Raw genomic sequence first — 18,063 nt, forward strand, 5'->3', positions numbered from 1 at the left:
TCACATAGGAATTTTTAAAAATACTCCGTTTATTCATTTTTTAAATTATATGCCAATAGTGTTATTTCTTCTTTTAAATGAGCAGCAAATTATTTGCAATGGCAAACAGAGAGAAAAAAGCACATGAAGACTGGTTTTGCAACTGCATCAGCTTTGGAAAGCTACTTGCAGGGATAGCAGAGTTTTACAAAAAAAAGATCTTACTAGATGGAGAACCGTTTTGAAAAGGAGTTTCAAGTGTGACTAGTGTTAGTCTCAAGTCATATGTGTACTTTTAAGCAACGGATGCTTTCTTCTTGTACTGTTTGCCTTCAGAGCTTTATCCTGCTTAAGTTCAGTGCTTGGCTTTTAAATAATATACACTGTTCACCTTGCATATGAATGAAAGAACCTGTTTAACCTAAACCAATAAATACCTTGCTTTCTCTTGCCTCTTATTCTGCTTAAGGAGTTTGAAGGCCAAACTATCCAGAAAACTAGCAAAGAAAATGGAGATTATATTCAAGGAGATGTAAGGAAAACACTCCCAGCAAAAAAAGTTAAAATCAGGGTAAGCTCGTAAGGATGAATCTGAGCACATGCAACTCCTTTCTCAGAAACTGTACTGTTCACAGTTCAACTCAAGCTGAGTATCACCATTTCCCCAAAATGCTAATAGAGACATATCCCACACTGAAATTGTCTCCATTGGTGCTACCTTGAGTTCATGTAACTCAGAGAAGCAGGAGAAAGAACCTCTCTGTCTGCACCTTTCCATAGAGCTATGCCACCCCCTTCTGAAAATAACTTGCAATCAAATTAGAAAGATGTGTAAGAAATGTTAAATTCATCTTTAGTGCCTCCAGGTGCTAATGGCAATATTTAATGAGCATGGAAAGGAGTGTTCTCTTTCCATTATTCACATTTGCTAGCACAGGCCTGACTTGTGCAGTAATTCACCCTATTGTCTGGGACTTGCTGTCACAGCTTATGCTACAAAATCCATGTGCCTTCTTTTCAATCTGATATATTGATCAGGGGTTACACCGATTTTAGGACAGCCCTCTCAGGAACCTCAGCACTAAAACAAAAGTTGTGAAAAACGCTACTGCTGTTCAATATAAGCTCTTACTGAAGCCATAAGGGTATTTAGCAAGCAGCTTTTAATTTAGAAATGGGGTATGTCTGTATAAAGCCAGTAGCCTGGGAATGAAAAAAGAAATGAGGAACAGGAAAATGAAGGAAAAAAAAAACCACAACAAGTTCCAACCCTGTTAGGCATATATATATACAAATGAGGTGAGAATGGGAGGAAGTTCAAAATATTTTGTCTCTAACATATATAACCAAACATGCACTCTTGAAGCTCTCTGCTTCAAAATGGTTTAAAAGATACTGCTGGGTTCAATGCTATTGCTTTGTACAAAGGACAGTAGCTGAGAATGTAATTTACTTTAATGTGATTTAAGTGAAGAGCAATATCAGGAGGGGAGTTATGATTTATTTTTCTTTTTTCATCTATTCCTTCCCTCCACCTTACTGTCAGGTATAATTTTATTATGCTTCTGAGACACTAAAACTGGAAGGTAATATTTCCTGAAAACAGATTTTAAAATATATTTAAAAGTTGTTTTCATGAAGTGGAGAGTTATATAAATAATGTCCACAAATGCAACATTCCCTACCTTAACAAAAAAAAAAAAAAAAAAAAAGGAAAACAACCTGAAAGGGATAAAGCATACAGCTAGTAAAGTTTAAACCACATTTTTAATGTTAGGATTTTTGATAACTCAGTCTTGTGAACCCCTGGTATAGTTATGCAGTCTAATGCCTTTCATAGGGCTGTAAACCATAGAGGCATCTCTGATCCAAATTGTGTAAAAGGACACAGATACCTGGGTGAAAAACAAGACTACAAAGGTGGTCCTTGCACAAAATGAATGCAAAGCCTGTAATATTTCCAGGTTCAGTTCAAGCTACAGGCAATACTCGAACTCTTCTGTTATGGTGCAGGTCTTGCTAAGCGAAGGACTATCCGCCTCTCATGATACCTTCTATTACCATACAGGGAAGGAACTTTTCAATTCCTTGTCATCATCTGCTTCAGAAGAGAGGGGACTATCTTGGGGAATCTTTCTGGAGGTACCATAGTTACTGCAAAAAATTTTCAGCGTTTCTTGTAGAATTTTTTTTTTCCTTATGGAAGACGGTGCTCAGAAATTTAAGTACTCAAAACGAGACACAATGCAGTGTCCAAATCCCAGATTTTATTAGCTTCATTTTGGCACTGCTTTCTGTGGCTGTATTTTGCGTGCATTTCAAACTGCTCTGTTGACACCACAAAGATGATGGCACCTTAGCCAATACTGGCCTCATTGCTTTTTCTATGGATTACAAACTAGCAGAAATGCACATTACATTAGGCAATGTGGCCACCTGTTCCTTTGCTTCCTTTTCTGACTAATCAGGACTGACTGCTGAACTGCTTAGGTTGCCTGCCTGGTACTGTGGGCATCTGGGCATCAGTTTCTGAACAAATCAGAGAACGCCTTTATCTCAACCTGATAAAGGCCTGGTTTGTCTGCTCATACAAGTCTGCACATTCCATGTGCAATTCTCATCTCTTCACATGCCCTTGAAAAAGCTACACAACCTAACAAGTAAAGGTTCAAAGAAGCCAGGCAGGAACAAGGATGGGAATGACCTGTAGGGAGTAATTAACAGGCCACCTCAGACTAGCAAGGAGATGACTTGGGAAGGAGTATGACAGAGATCTATATACAGATGCTGTTTGGTATGGAGGTTCTAAGGTAGACCAGGAGTGTTCATAAAAAGAAAATCAGTGGATTCCAGGAAACAGCACCCAAATTTTGAAGTCCTTAAACGAGTCATTCTCCGAGACTGTCCTGGGAAGCATCAAATATGCATACTCTGTTCCTATACCATTCTGTAGCTATCTGCTTTTGGCCAGTCCTGTGAGAAGCAGATTTCTGATATGGTTTCCCAACGCACCTCAGACTGTCAATGCCTGCATGCATAAGAAGCCCAATAACTGCACCACTGGCACAAGTCTGAGGGACAGCTTGTTCTCCCTGCCCTGTTTCTATATGGACTAATTGTCTGAGCATGGATGGTTACCTCCTGCTCTGAGGCTTTTTCTGTCTGACACTGGATAGATCACAGACTACATGCTCCTTGCTCTCTGTGAAGTAAAACCACAATGCTGCTATAAGTACACCATAGATACCTAAGAGAATTTCCAAGTGGGACCCAGAAAATTACTTACAAAAGATACTCTGCTATACTACATAACAAACCATTTTCTAGCCAAAATGGTAGTAAGTAAGACCTCTTACTTACTTCGTCCAGTAAGAGCAGCTCTGAAATATTGAAATTATGCCAAAAGATCAGATATCAGCCCCAAACTGGACACTGTACTAATCATGTATGTATAACCATTCCCCCAGAAAATCTGAAGACTGGTTTCTTCTCAGAATGCGCTTGCTCTTTATGAAGTGCAGATCGGCACATTATGGTATTTATACCAGACAAGTGACTATCCTAAATGAGAACAGAATGTATTTTGAAAAATATATACATATAAAGATCTGTGGACCAAGAATTTTGCAGGGAAGGTGGAGTACTTTTCAGATTAAGTAGCCCTGACAAAATCTCTGAATGAATCAAATGTTATTTTCATAATGGTTTTCAAAACAAGCACTAAATGCATTTGTGAGCAAAAATGATGCAGAAATGCAGCAAGTCATACATAAAAAACAATATAAAAATCATTAGCATTTCACATTCTGGGAAACTCAGACAGAAATATTAGTTTAAATGTAAGTATTCAACCAAACAGGCAATGCTGATTTGCTTTCTAAAGGTCTTATTACATTGTTAAAAGAAGGAAAATGTACAGGCAGCATTTTAACTTCAGTGTTACAGCTATCATTATGATTGTACTTAGAGATAAAAAGAAAATTGTCACATATGCCATATATTTAGCTATGATTCTATTCCAGCATGCCTAGTGGATGTGGATTCCTATTCAAGAAAAAGGCCTCCCCACTTTCAGGAATTTAGTATACTGTCAATTTCAGGCATTCAGCTTCAAAGCAAATTGCAGTTTTCTTCAATAAATGGTTATTTTTAATGGCAGACTAACAGAAAATGCACATACTAAGAGAAAGATTCTTAGCTCTTATTTTAAATTGGAAAAATGGCCACTATAAGGGGTGTACAGAATCTGTTTATACTGTTCTTGGTTTCCTGTATATGGTGAATGTTAGCAATGAATCCAGGCAGTCTGAGGCCAAGACATGGCTCAAATGCTTGGAGTGAAAACGCCGAACTCAAACCCAACTCTTTTAATATTTCATCCCTAATAACAAGTTTAGACCATCCCTGAAGTAAAACATGCTCAATCAGCACCATAACCTGTTTTTTCAGGTCAGAGACAGCAATCTCTATTAATATCATCTGTCTTGGAAATTTTTAAGTGCATCACCTTTCACTGATGCAGGGTAAGGCAATGGGAACTGATATCATTAGCATTTTTTTCATAGTTTATTTCCTTGCCAGCTTCTCAATTAACTTTCTAGTGTTCGTACACCAGAAAGTCCTAAACCCCTGCAGATGGGCTCTGATCAGAGGACAATGCAACATGCAACACAAAGCAAACAGAAAAACATGGCCTAAAAGAAAGAATATTTTTTCTTAACAGCTTCTGTATGGGTTCAGAAGAAATCCTCCTAATCTCAGTAAAGTTCACAGACTTTTTCATTGGTGGTCTCTTAGACTTGGGCCATCGGTGTGCAACCAGGGCAAGCCTTCTGAGGCACAGTGGCACGAGAATATGCTTGGGAATGGAGAAGGCAGGGGAATGGCAGTGACAAAGACTGTTGCTTTAGGGTCACAAAACAAAGACTCTTTGTGAAATGAGACCTGTTTCCTACTAATGCAAATAAATAAATTAGCAGCAGCCGCAGTGAAAACCAATGGCTCAAGCCAAGAGGGAAAGTGGTAGTCAGAGCAAAGGACAAAGTCAAGTACGAAGTAGCTTGTGTTAGCTAGGAACAGGAGCAAAAGTATATTAAGTTATCTATTGAAAAAAAGACTGCAGGAACTATGAGGCTCATTGCCGTCACCATTACCATTCTCCAGGTTTTCACTGCTTTCGTAGCAGCCAGAATCCCGAGGAGAGCATCCGGTTAGGCCTTGGCCTTCAATGAGAAGTTTCTCCTGAGATCCTGACTGGTCGCTGTTACCTGGAGGATGTGAGAATACAGTGAAAAACAGGCAAACAGAAAACGCAGCTGAATTTCTCAACCTTCCATTTCAAATACCATTATCTTGTGTGTCCAGAGAAGAGCAATACAGCTGGTGAAGGGTCTGGAGCACAAGCCTTATGAGGAGCAGTCGTGGAAGCTGGGGGTGTTGAGCCTGGAGAAAAGGAGGCTCAGGGGAGACCTAAATGCCCTCTAGAATTGCACTGTTTTAGCCAGGTGGGGGTTGGCCCTTTCTGCCAAGCAACAAACAATGGGACTAAGGGAAATGGCCTCAAGCTGTGCCAGGGGAGGTTTAGTTTGTGAATTAAGAAAAAATTCTTCACCGCAAAGGTGGTCAGGCACTGGAACAGGCTGCTCAGGGCAGTGTTTCAGTCACCATCACTGGAGGTATTTCAAAGAGGTGTAGATGTGGCCCTTAGGGACAAGTTTAGTGGTGGACTCGGTTGGACTTGCTGTATCTAAATGTCTTTAACAACCTAAATGAGTCTAAGATCTTTCCTATTGTATTACTTAGAAAAGAGTGAGAATTAGGAAAAGCCATCACAAACGTTGGAAACATTCATCCTGTTTGGTAATTGACTAACAACATCCTCAGGAAGAGTGTAAGGGAGCAGTATGGTACACAGTGAAAGCAGAATGGAATTCCTGTGCTCCTCAGCTGCCTTGGGGCCTTGTGGCAACTTACCACAACAGAAATTTATTTAAAATGAATGCCTCAAAGTTCTTTCTAAGACTTAAAAAATCCCCTTCAACACCTAAACCAGAAGAAAAGAGCTGAAAAGAACCAAGTCAACTGAAAAAGAATAAAATCCTAACTCTGAATTACCTTCCAGAAGACTCAGAGAAGGATTGGGACTGAGTCTGGCACATTAGATACTGTCCCCTAACAAAGGATGAAGGGACATGGAGGAGACTAATGGTGCCAATTCCTTCCTTCCTCGCTTCCTGGCTATATAAAAACCCAACACTCAAGTGTGGTCCATGCAGCATGCACACACTGCATTCCAGGAATTTACCCAGAATTTTTGTCAGAAACCATATTTTGTAAAAAAGCTAGATCTGGAGCTGAAGATACAGAAAACCAGTGTCATGATACAAGAATACAGTTTATGCTGTGGTATTTTTTCCCCCTGCAATAAAATGCCAGAAATGGCTACTCCGGTTTCTACTCTCAGCACATGACAGGTAATTATGGGGTGGAAGTATGTGCCCTTCCCAGATTCCATCTGACTGGTCCCCACTTCACTTTCTCCTCATCATCCTGACATGCAGCTGGAATTTGTACTTTCCAACCACCAAATCTTCAAGTTTGCAAACCAAAATTGAAGGGTCCTGAAAAAAAATTATTACTTCAGGGAAGTTTTGCATTCTAAATAAGTCTGCAAATAATGAAGAGAAGCTCATCTGAAGTGACGAAAAGCTACTTTGACATAAATGAAAAGAAACTAATTCTGCAACTGCAACTTTATTGGGAGCTAGAGAAGGGCAAGGAAGGGGTGGATGCCTCTTTGGGAAATGAACAAGAAAGCTACACAGGCCACACAGCACTGTCTAAAGATATTCACCACACATATTGCTGTAATTGAATTAAGCATTTTGACTTAATAACAGCTGCTTAAATTGCTGCTATGGCAGCTTAAGCTAAAACATAGGAATTTGCACAGAAGCAGCTGAGAAAGCCCTCACACAATCTATTCTACTGACTCTGCTCATTGGATACCAACCTTTGACTGACACTTGGGGATGAAGAGCAAATTCAGTACTGTCTTAGGCTGCTGCAGCTGGGCTCTGCTTACTCCTGTGCAGCAAAGCCACCCTTGCATTTGACTGCCATGGCTTATTGCACTTTTCCTTGTCTTTGCTACTTGCCCAAGACCATGTGTTCAGTGAGCAAAACTGCACTGTTGTACATAGATAGGTGGGTCGCTGTTTTTCACTCTTTGCACGTGACTGCACTATATTTGCTCCCTTTGAAAATTGCTGTGTTATATACACAACCTGAAGCTACCTTTACAATCCTGCAATTAACAGTCCAAGAAGCGAAAGCATGTGCAGATGAAATTAATTCACATTACACTTCTCCACAACCCTCTGGGCTTTGATTTTTTTTTTATTTTTTTTTTTTCACTCTTGAAAATCTCTTCCCTCTAATCTGGAAATTTCTTCTTTCCTACTCTCTGTGTCTCAGCCTCCTACTTTGAGTGGGAGGATCTCAGGATTTATTCTTGAACATCAGTATTCTAAAGTGTTATGTGTTGCACACTTGATATTCTTTAAATAAGCTGGGTGGCAAGGCTTACATGAACAGAGTAATTCCAGCAGAGCAAAAGAAGTCTTAAGTCACCCCTCAAAAATCTAACATTACACAGGATTACCCTGGAAATAACAGTATCAGGGAAAAAAAACCAAAAAAACCAAAAAAACAAAAACAAAAAAAAACCCAAACAAATGAACAAAAAAAAAACAAAACAAAAAGAGAGATCAAAATCATGGAACAATTTTTCTGCTTTAAGGGGTTCACAAGGCTCTTGACAGAGTTCTAGTAAAACAGAAAACCTCAAACATCCCACGTACTATCATATTCCTGAAGAAGTTCCACTGCTGTGAGGAGAACAGCTCTGTGCTCAGGATCTCGGATGTTCAGTTCATCCAAATCTTCTTCTTCTAAAAGCTTAAAGGTATCCAGATCTTCATAACCGTTGAACAGAAAAGTGGGCATGTGCTCCTGCACAAAGGGAAAAAAATAAGAAGAGTGGTAAAACAACATATTTATTCAACTTATTTTGTTAATAAAGATACTAAAATTCTGCAACCAGCAGGAAAAGCAGTAAATTAACTGGTGAAAACCAGCAAAATTATAGTATTATAGTTAGCATAAACACTGCTCTGAGTTCAGGGAGGTAGCTGTGCTGGAACTAGAGCACTGCATGTACTGTTGTGTTTGGAATGCAGGGTTTTAGATGGCCTGGGTATCATGGTACCTGAAGGCACAGCATGGCACACCTTGGTATGAGGGGAGAAGCATGAAGGGTGAATGACAACCACACCAATTTATCCCAAGCACTTCTGAATAGAAACATGGGAAAAAATGTCCACTTTAAAGACAGGGTAACATTTTTTGCTTGCCTCTGGAGTGTGCTAGCCTGTGGTCATATACTGTGCAATGATTTACGGTGTCTGAGTGCACACGACTGACAGCCTGACAGGCAGTGCTGCCTGGCTTCAGCTATTTTCACTCTGGGGCTAAGACCTGATTCTGCTAAGCAGTGTCACAATCCTTAGCGTTATGAATCTGGTGTGCAGCTTCCAAAACTAACAACTTCTAAGATTGGTCCCCTTCCTGCAAGCAAAACTGAAAGGGTAAGCAGAGAGAGAGAGAGAATTTGGACCTTCAAATTGATGCGATCCAAGAGATCCTCAACTGACTTGGGCTGGGGTGGTCTACTTTTTCGACGTCTCCTGGTGGGCCTCTTCGGCTTCTCTTCCTCTTCATTTAGCACATCCACATAGATAAATTTGAAGGTGCCAACTTTGTTGTTCAGCAGACCCATCCAAGTGCCCATAGGGGGTTTGCTGATGATATCAATGATGTCACCTTTCTGCAGACCAAAGAAGCAAGAAAGCAATTTAGATTTCTGACAGATATTTAAGCAAACACACCCACTTGGACTTCCATGTACATGGGATGGACAGCACACTTCAGTTTTCAAAAGGTGAAAAGCCACAGCTTTCGCAAAAATGTCTGATTATACTTGTTTTACAAATAGAAGAAAAAGGAATTAGGTGACGTGCCTTGGACCATAGAGCAAGTCAACAAAAGATCCTGGAATGGACACCAACTGTCCAGATTCACAAACCTGCTGACATCTCTGTAGAGCATCAGTGCTGTGTGGTACAAAAGTCTCTATGCTTGCAACTACTGGAAATTGGTGCAAATAAGAACATGCTCAGTATGTAGGAGCAGAATTTCAAATAAGATCTCCTGAGTAAAGGAAGCCAATGCAGAAGGAACAAATAAAGTTGCCTTTCTTAATGTGCTCCTGATCAAAGAAATGGACACACAATTGCTTTTCCATGCCTCAAGAAATTACCCTACATGTATCAGCTTTAATAGGATTTAGCTGCCTGTGAAATTTTAAGTAATGTGAGTCAGATAGTTTGAAATGAATACAGCACAACTAAAAATAATCAAATCTGAGATCCAGAAAAATTAAAGGGGAATGACCACTCAGTTAGAAAAGTATTTCAATATTAACTCAAATCAAGTTATATTAACTGAAATGCCTTTAAGAGACATTGTGCGCAGGTGCATGCACACTTCTTCCAAGAGTTCTGAAAATTTTTCCATTGAGGATTATTTCATTGTGGCAGACAAAGTATTTTTCCAATCTTTCAAGCAAAACTCTTGCAAAATGGAAATGAATTCATGGCACATCCTTCATTTTCCAGAAACTAAAGACACAAGTATATTTCCATGGAGCAGAGAAACACTAGTACTTACCTATGTTCTATAACATTTTGCTATAATTCTCTAATTGCTATATAAGGAAAACTTAAATGTAGAAGACAGGTTAAAGGGTTTCAAAAACACATATAAATTCATTAAAAGATGAATGCTATGGTTATTGTAAAAAGATCTTAATTTAGAATTTTAGCAAAATAAATGTTTGACTCCTTAAAAACAGATATAGCTGGTACCTTGAGCTTCAGGGAATCCGTATCATAAGGACTCGGAGTAAAATCAGTGTGAACCCTGGCTCTTCCACAAAAAGGTCCTCTGTAAGGAGGCTCTTCATCATCACCATCTTCTGATTTCACACTCTCCCTGTTGCTGGTTGAGGAATCTGTTGTGCTCACTGTCTGACCACCTGTGTGAAAGACATAGTATCAGTTCACAAAAAAGTTTCTTGTGATGAAGCTTCAGAAACAGAGGCAAGACAGAAAATGGGTCTTCTTCCACAAAGCATGGTAATCAAAGATAAAAGTCCTTAAATGCTTCTATTTCTTATACACACATGAGGTTGGGAGAGCTAGAAAATCTACTCTGCACTCCTGCTTTCCTGAATTCATCCCCTCAATATTTAACCGAGAAGCTGTTTAATAAGTGTCTCATCTATGGTACATCACAAGAGACTGATGACATCTTTCTGGGAAGTTTTGTTCACAAAACATTTGTGAGGAAAACAAGCTCTGACACCTGGGGGTGTTTCAGAATCCCTCTTAAGTCTAGAAATTTGTTCAATAGTGTAGCAAGTTCACATGTGTTTTCCATTTAAGCTGTTTCTTGTAGAGACAGTCTACACCAGACAGGTTTTAAATACTACTCCTCCTTTAACTAGTTAGTGAGAGAAACTCAAGGTTTCTCTTGAGGGAGGGTGGAAGGCCCATCTGCAGCGCTCAGAGGAAATCCAGCCTCTTTACTACTTGACCAGTAGTAAACAGGTCTATTATTACATTACATTTATATTAGAATATTTATATTGTAATAGCAGGACGCAGCCGACAGAAAGCAGGATTTCACTTTTTCAGGGTTCTGTATAAACATGAAGCAAAAAACTCCCATGTCTTTGCCCAAAGGGCTTATAGTTATTTGCAAACCCCTAATGACTAACTCATCGGCCTTTCCACATTTTAACCGCTGTTTCTGCTTTGACTTTCTCTGATTCTGCTTACAGTGGAGACCTCTGCTCCCTGAAGCCACAGAAATGGAGCAACACAGTTACAACTGAACTTACTCATTGAGCTCTGACCGCTTAAGGAACTCCTCAGGCTCTCCACTGAGCCGCCAGCTTTCAGCTTGGGTTTGTCCAGGGAGTCAGTATCTGGTGGTGGAGACTGTGGGGAACCCGGCACGATCCCAGGGCTGGACTCCTGAAAGGGATTGGACCATTAAGGTTTGATAAATGGACACAGCCACTGACAAGAGCTGCTTGTCCACTCCCAAGGAAAAAGATTCTGTTTTCCTGCTCTTTACCAGACAGGCTGCACACTTCAATCTACTTATTTAGCAGTACCCAGCTGTGGTAGAAACTCCACTTTGCTAGGCATGAGAGCGGTAATGGGAGCAGACCAGTCTGAAAAAGCTAGAACTGTAAGTAGAAAAAAAAACCTGACACAAGACTCTCATTTCAAGGGTTTTCATGACACATGGTATTTTTGCCAGCAGTACTTGCAAAAGAACTAGTGCCAAATTCAGGTTCTCGAATCAGGATTTTGTACAAAGATGAATACAATCAAGTCAGACAAAGCAAGTGAGACGCAAAGCAATGTTTTTGTTTTTTTAGTGGATTTTATATATCATTGCTCATTTACCTATAAGGACAGGAAAAAGGAAAAAAAAAAAAAAAGAGAGAGAGATAGTACAAATACTCATAAATACAAATGCATAAATATATAAAGATTTTGCTATGTGTGTGTCCTGGTTGCTACAGTGTGCAATAGTTGAGACAATGTCTCTTTTTCATTCAGTCAAACATTACTGAAAATCAAAAGGGTCTTTCCTAAACTGAAATTCCTGTCAGCCTTTGTGAAGCACAATTAAAACAAAGCAGCAGATACTTGTGGCCAGCATAACTTTCGCTTGTTTTAATGCATGCAGAAAGAGATATTGGAACATGCTTTGAATCATGATGCCTGAAAGTTATAAATATTCTAAAACAACTGTGCCATAAAGTTTGAAAACAAAAGAACTGTAGCTTGCATACAAGAGTGTTTTGTGGAGATGCATGGCTATTTCAAACTTTTAGATGAACACTATTATTTTCATGCTGCAGAATCATTAGGAAAATCTCATCCCAGCATATGACTTCAGGGGTAAAGTCAATCTCAGAGAGAGAGACAGAGAGCGGAAGCACTGCTAAATCACTGTAAAGTAATTTCTCAAAGGATCCCCCCTTTTTGGCAGACTTTGCAGAAGCGCGCTGTAAAGCCAGTCAGACACCAAAACCATCTTCTTATCAATATTAAATCATGTTACAACTTAAAATATTTTGATTGTACGTTTAAATTAAATAACCATAAGTGTAGCACTGCCCCGGTCAGGAATAAGTAATGGCTGACACACAGTTGTGCAGGAAAGGGATTCTACAGTCACAAAGCACGGCATAACACCGGCCACATTTCTGCCTCTCTTGGTGCCTCCGGATTCTTCAGTTTGGGGGTGTAACTACGAATGTTACGAACTACTCCTTTCACGGGCACCAAGGCTCTGCACGAAGAGCACAACTTCCATTCCCCATTTCCCAGGACTGCGAGCATGCCCCGCTTGGCGGCGGTGTTAGCCAGGAAGAGCTCTGCTTTCCCAGCGGCTTTCCAAGCCCTTCCTTACACAAGCCAAGTGGCAAGCCTGGTTTCAAACAAATGCCGAAGATTTTTGACGCTCCACTAAAGGAAAAGGGAAAAAGACGGCAATTGTTTCTAGGCCACTGAAATTCAAAGCCTAATTTAGAACTAATGCACTTCAGGTTTGCCTTTAAGAATAGACTATAAAAATCTGTAATGAAAGAATAATAGGAAAATCTTCTCTCAGATGCCCCTTTCTGACTAGAATGTGCCTCTGTTTTAATGGGCTGCTGCACAGGGCAAGCTGTGATGGAGAAAAGACCTGCAATAGCAGAGAAGAGCTGTGTATGTGAAGTTATTCTGGGAATTTAAACTAGGGTGTAAATTGCAGATTAAATCTATTACTGTGACCCTGTGTCACAGACTGGTTCCCTTAATAAATTATGATAGAAAAGAAATGGAAATAGAGAGTGAAGTGTGTAGTGCCATCAACGAGAGACTTCTGATGAGCTACTTAAATGAAAATCTGAAAATGCATTTTCCATGGTACTGCCATCTATAGGAAGTCATTTCACAGTGAGAGATTTTATAAGAACATAGGAATGAGTCACACCATATAACCTTGTTAAAAATTTCTTCAGACATGCCTTGATGCATGGGAATCAATACTGATTATCACTTCTACATTATTAAGTGGATTCCACTGCAGACCTGACATACCTGCTCAGACAAAGAGCTGCTGTATTTTTTTGACATCCTTTTCTTCATGGTTTCTTTTACAGACTTCACCTTTTTACCCAGAGATATACGGGAGGCAGAGGGTGATTTGATCACTTCTTTATAAACAAAGTCTCCTTCTTTGCCCTGCAAAACAAAACAGGGCTTAAGCCTTTAAAACAGAAGAGCCACTTTTTGCCTCAGCCAGCAGTTACCGCAGAGGTGTCCAGGCAGACGCAGGACAGCACGGTGTCCTGCTGCCTGCTCCAAATTCACTGTTGAGGCCTTGTGCAAACCACTGCAAGCAGTCCACTGTAGTTTACTCTTCAGGCCTGATGTGTAAATTTTTTGTGAAAGTATTGTGTGTAGACGTTTTGGGGACTGTTAGGAAGCCTTTATTCCTTTGAATTTCAGTAACTGATCTGACAGATAACCCCACATTTCATGGTAAGCCTTTCTAACAGGACACACAACAGTAGTTGTGGCTCATGTTGTTCAACAGTACAAAGAGTTTAACAGGAATAAAGGTACCTCTGAGATACTAGCCAAATATATATCTCTCTGCCTATATATATATATGTGGATATCTACATTTGGCTACCCAAATTTACTTTTTATTTTCAGACAGACATTCTGCTAACCTCTGTGGTTTTACTATGGACTGTAAAAAAAAACAAAAACAAAAACAAACAAACCAAACACCACAAAAAAATGTGCTAAATCCATCAACCATGGTAGGTTAAACTTGCACCGCTTTTTTTAAGGCACACAAAAGAGTACTGAAAACTGAATTAGCTGGTCCCTATATAGCAGATGACAAAGACCAGCTGCTTTGAATTCATTTAACCTCTTCTAAACCAGCTTAATGTACCAAGCACTTACTTACGTCACAAGCACTCAATTAACACGGATCAGCTGACATTTTACCAAACCTGTATGGCTCGGCCCTTATTCAGACTTTCCAAGCAGGACATTAAACACAGGCTTATGTTCTACTCTGTTTCAGGAACCCCTGAGCAATGCAGCTCTATTAGATGTACTCCAGCACCCTCCATTGGCGAGGGTGCACCAAAAATCACAGCACAAAAAGGACCAAAGTCCATCTGGCCAAAGAGATTGACTACAGAGTTCGGTCTCTGACTTGGTTAAATTTAGCTACAAGAAGACAGCAAACCTTAAAATAAATATACACTATATTGTCCATTAAAGAGTTATCTTTTTTTCTACATTTATGTATGTTTTCTACTTTGTTAATGTTCTTACAGAAAGTTTCTCTGAAATTCAACTGATACTTCATTTCTGACAATACGTTATTTTTCCCCTTAAAAGTTGTTCATAATTACAACTTCCTTGGTAATTTTGGCCTTTTACCAGAAATTAAGGACAGCTTTTTGCCTAATCTTTTTTGAAAAAAACCCTTCTACTTAACAGACTTATATGTTTTCAAGAAAAAAACCCCACTTTGATCCACATATATTGTTCTAGTGCACTGCATCGCTCCCACTACTAATGCTCCCAGGGATAAATATAACATCTAGACTTCACAATTTCTTATATTAAAATACATCTGATCAAAACAAGTATCTATGTTTAAAGATAAACACTGTAAGTTCAGAAGTTAATTTGTTTACTGATGTTGAAAATTGATGAGTAAAATAACCACCCACAGTTTAGCAAATTCAGGGGTAGTTTATGATATTAAAAAATATAAGGCAACAAAAAACATGTTCAAAAATTGCAGATGACATTAAAAAATATATAATGCTGGCAAACAAAATGGTTGGCAATTAAGTGGACAGAAAAGTTATCAGACACATGAATGCTGAAACAGAAGAGAAAAACATATATGGGCAAAAGGAAAAAATATGTTCGCAATTTCATTTGATATCATGCTCTGGCTCATTTCTGTTCTGATATTTTTGGCCATAGGCCAACCAACAGTAACAGTGGGATCAACATGAGTAACATAAAATGGAATTAATTCTCAGGGGAGATGCTTTTTTTTAAACACAAGAACGCTCTGAGATCAATTGCACAGCACCCAGCACAAAGGGATCCTGGTCTACTCCAGAGATCTGAGAAACAATGACAAAATTAATAATGAACTTCTTACATAATGACTTCCACGAAAATAATCTGCAGATCTTCAGCGAAGTTAGCCTCATCATTCCAAACAGTGAATACTTTTACCAGGGAAATATAGCAAGCACATATTTTGCCTTGGGTGATGCTCTGAGGAAGTCAGATGTAAGAATAGCCCACAGATGCGCCCCCAGATCTGTGCTTTGATCACTTCTTCCTACCTCTTTACACATACTGTATATAATTACTTATACACACATGGATATGGGTGGGTGTGTAATTCTCAAAGCTAAGGAAGTCTGAGGTTAACAAAGATGCTCTGTTTTCTTGGATCCCCAAACTATTATTACAGACCTAAATTACACTTCAGTCTATTATAACTCTACTGTGCATTTCATTTTATGCTATTTCAGGTCTGCACCTTCTCAAACTCACCATTTGGTCAGAACTGCTTCCAATATGAAGGGAACGATTTGTCAAATCAAAGCCTCCAAAGCTACAGGTTCTCTGCAAAAAACCAAGGACAGATAGTTTTATCACCATGATTAGCTCACTTAGAACATCTGCAATTTGGAGAACACCAATTAAAATACAAATGTCTGCAAACATGGAAAGAAACAAACAAACAAAGGGATGAGAGATTATAAATCAGGAAATCTGTTGTAAGGCAATATGAGTCTCTCTTTTCCAGAGACAACTCCTTGGCCTAAGGTCTGCTGTTGAGTCATCTACTGCCCTACTCCTCTTTTTTAAAAGAAAAAAGACTTTTTGGTCTGAGGAAACTGTTGATCTTATGCATCAAGTTTTCCAAGGTGCTGGCAACTCCATCTCTTCACTCTCATCTGCCTTCATAAATAAGTCCACAGCAGCACTGAAACAGAGAACCACCGATCTTCTAAATCTTTTAAAGCATTGAATAACCTACCTTCTGAATAGCTGCATAGGCTGCATTTCCACTGAAATACAGGGAATCACTGGAAGCCTAGTTGGGTAAGCCCTTGGAAAGAGGAGGGAAAAACCCAGTCCAGCTATCCATAAGGATTGTGTCCCCAGAGACACAGCAAGCCCTGATTCCAGATTAGTCACTTCCAGCTTTTTCTTTGCAATCCAAGAGGCAATAAAACCTGACCAAGGAACAACCAGCTGCACAAGCAACTGGCCCTGGCAGAAGTCTCATGGGGTAACGCAGGAAAATGAAGGAATGGCCATTACAATTAACTTGCTCAACTTCAACTCTGCACTCTGAGTGTGGTTTACCATAAGTATTCTTTTTAGAGTCGGAGCTGAGATAAACAGGAGGCAGAAGATCAGCACTTGTGAACTGAAAGTTCTTAGGGCCTGAACTACCCAACAGAGTAACCTCAAAGACACTTTAAGTACCAATTAGGTATTGATTAGGTATTGGCTCAGACCTACAAAGGATTGCGAGTCAGTGAAAACCCAACACCTGAGAACTACCAGCCCGCTTCATCTATTAGGAAGAAGCAAGCTGTATAAACTGTGACACTTAATAAACAATTATAAGAATTCATTCCTTTAAAGTAAACACTCTGCCTGTTCACCACTTAGAAGCAAACATATTAACAGCTTTTAAAAGGTAGCTTCTTGCTGCTTACACCAAACAAACTTGGACGACAGTTTTTGTACCCACTACAACTCTAGCAGAACTCAAACCCAGCTTTGTCTAGGCCCCACACATTTTAACGACAATGCTGTGATGTAGAATTTTTCTAAGTGGTTTTTTTTCCAGAAGGCAATGTGACTATGGCACAGGTTTTAAAAATTGTTTTTAGAAAACATTTGAGACCAGCCACAAGTAATAAGATTGGTTTCTAAACTACAGCATGTTTAGCTAGGAGTAATTTGGTCCTTCTGTGAAGAATCATTATAACTAATCCTACAGTGTATGGTAATCCCAGCAATGAAGAGAGGACATCTGGAACTGCTCTGAGCAAACTTGTCTGTCAAACCAGCCAGAGCTCCTCTTAAAGAAGTCTTCTTGGAGAGCAAAACAACTGTTGGTTAAAAGCTTCTGAGTTAATGCACCTTATTAAGGATGCTTGTTGTTTCACTATGGACCTCCCCATACATTTAAAATTTAATTTCCACCTTCAGATTCCAGTAGGGACCCGGGCAATCCTGCAGCAAACAAAAGGGCTGTGGATGAGGAGAGGGATATTCAATGGAATGGCCATGCAATCAAAAGTATTGTTCTTCTGGGAGAAAAGAAAAAACTGATGCCATTTGAAAATTTCATGCATGTCCAGGCCACTGAAACAAATATAAATGACAAAAATGAATGGCAAGGCAAGACAGAGTGACCAATTCCACTGAATACAGAGGCATTGCAATTTCCCTGAGGTTGCAGCAAACACACGTTAAGCGTTTCTAGGAAGGAGCGGCATTAGTTGAAGCTTGTCAGCTATTTGTGGTTTCAGGAAGAAGTGCATTGAATAAGTTAGTAAGGGCAGCAGGTCTCCAACATTTATCCCATTCAAACAAGGCTGGAGAAATTGACTCCAAACAACAACAAAATGCTGTCCATTTCTTTAACTGCATCTCTGTGATTAAGCAAAAGTCAGTGCAGACACTTTTCATAATGAAATTACTATAGTGAGACAAGACTAATTTATTAGAAGAATTGAAGAGTTTGTTTCTGTCATCTGTATTTACCAAGACAGTTTTAGAGAGTATTTTTAATTATGGGGCATCTCTA

The 18,063-nt window shown here is 39.4% G+C and overlaps 1 protein-coding gene across 7 annotated transcripts in view; it reads right to left on the reverse strand.

Moving 5' to 3' along the window:
* LOC120749937 (SAM and SH3 domain-containing protein 1-like) overlaps positions 1 to 18,063 on the reverse strand; it is a 529,028-nt gene that overhangs the window by 7,325 nt on the left and 503,640 nt on the right. For all 7 annotated transcript variants that reach the window (XM_040057943.2, XM_040057945.2, XM_040057942.2 and 4 more), the window contains 7 exons: positions 15,783 to 15,854; positions 13,269 to 13,412; positions 11,003 to 11,138; positions 9,966 to 10,135; positions 8,657 to 8,866; positions 7,842 to 7,992; positions 5,133 to 5,246 (listed from right to left, as the gene is read on the reverse strand). In XM_040057943.2, the coding sequence (XP_039913877.1) occupies positions 5,133 to 5,246; positions 7,842 to 7,992; positions 8,657 to 8,866; positions 9,966 to 10,135; positions 11,003 to 11,138; positions 13,269 to 13,412; positions 15,783 to 15,854 (997 nt within the window). The remainder of the gene's footprint in view (positions 1 to 5,132; positions 5,247 to 7,841; positions 7,993 to 8,656; positions 8,867 to 9,965; positions 10,136 to 11,002; positions 11,139 to 13,268; positions 13,413 to 15,782; positions 15,855 to 18,063) is intronic.

The sequence above is a fragment of the Hirundo rustica genome, chromosome 3 (assembly GCF_015227805.2).
Source record: "Hirundo rustica isolate bHirRus1 chromosome 3, bHirRus1.pri.v3, whole genome shotgun sequence".
Taxonomy (NCBI): Eukaryota; Metazoa; Chordata; class Aves; order Passeriformes; family Hirundinidae; genus Hirundo; species Hirundo rustica.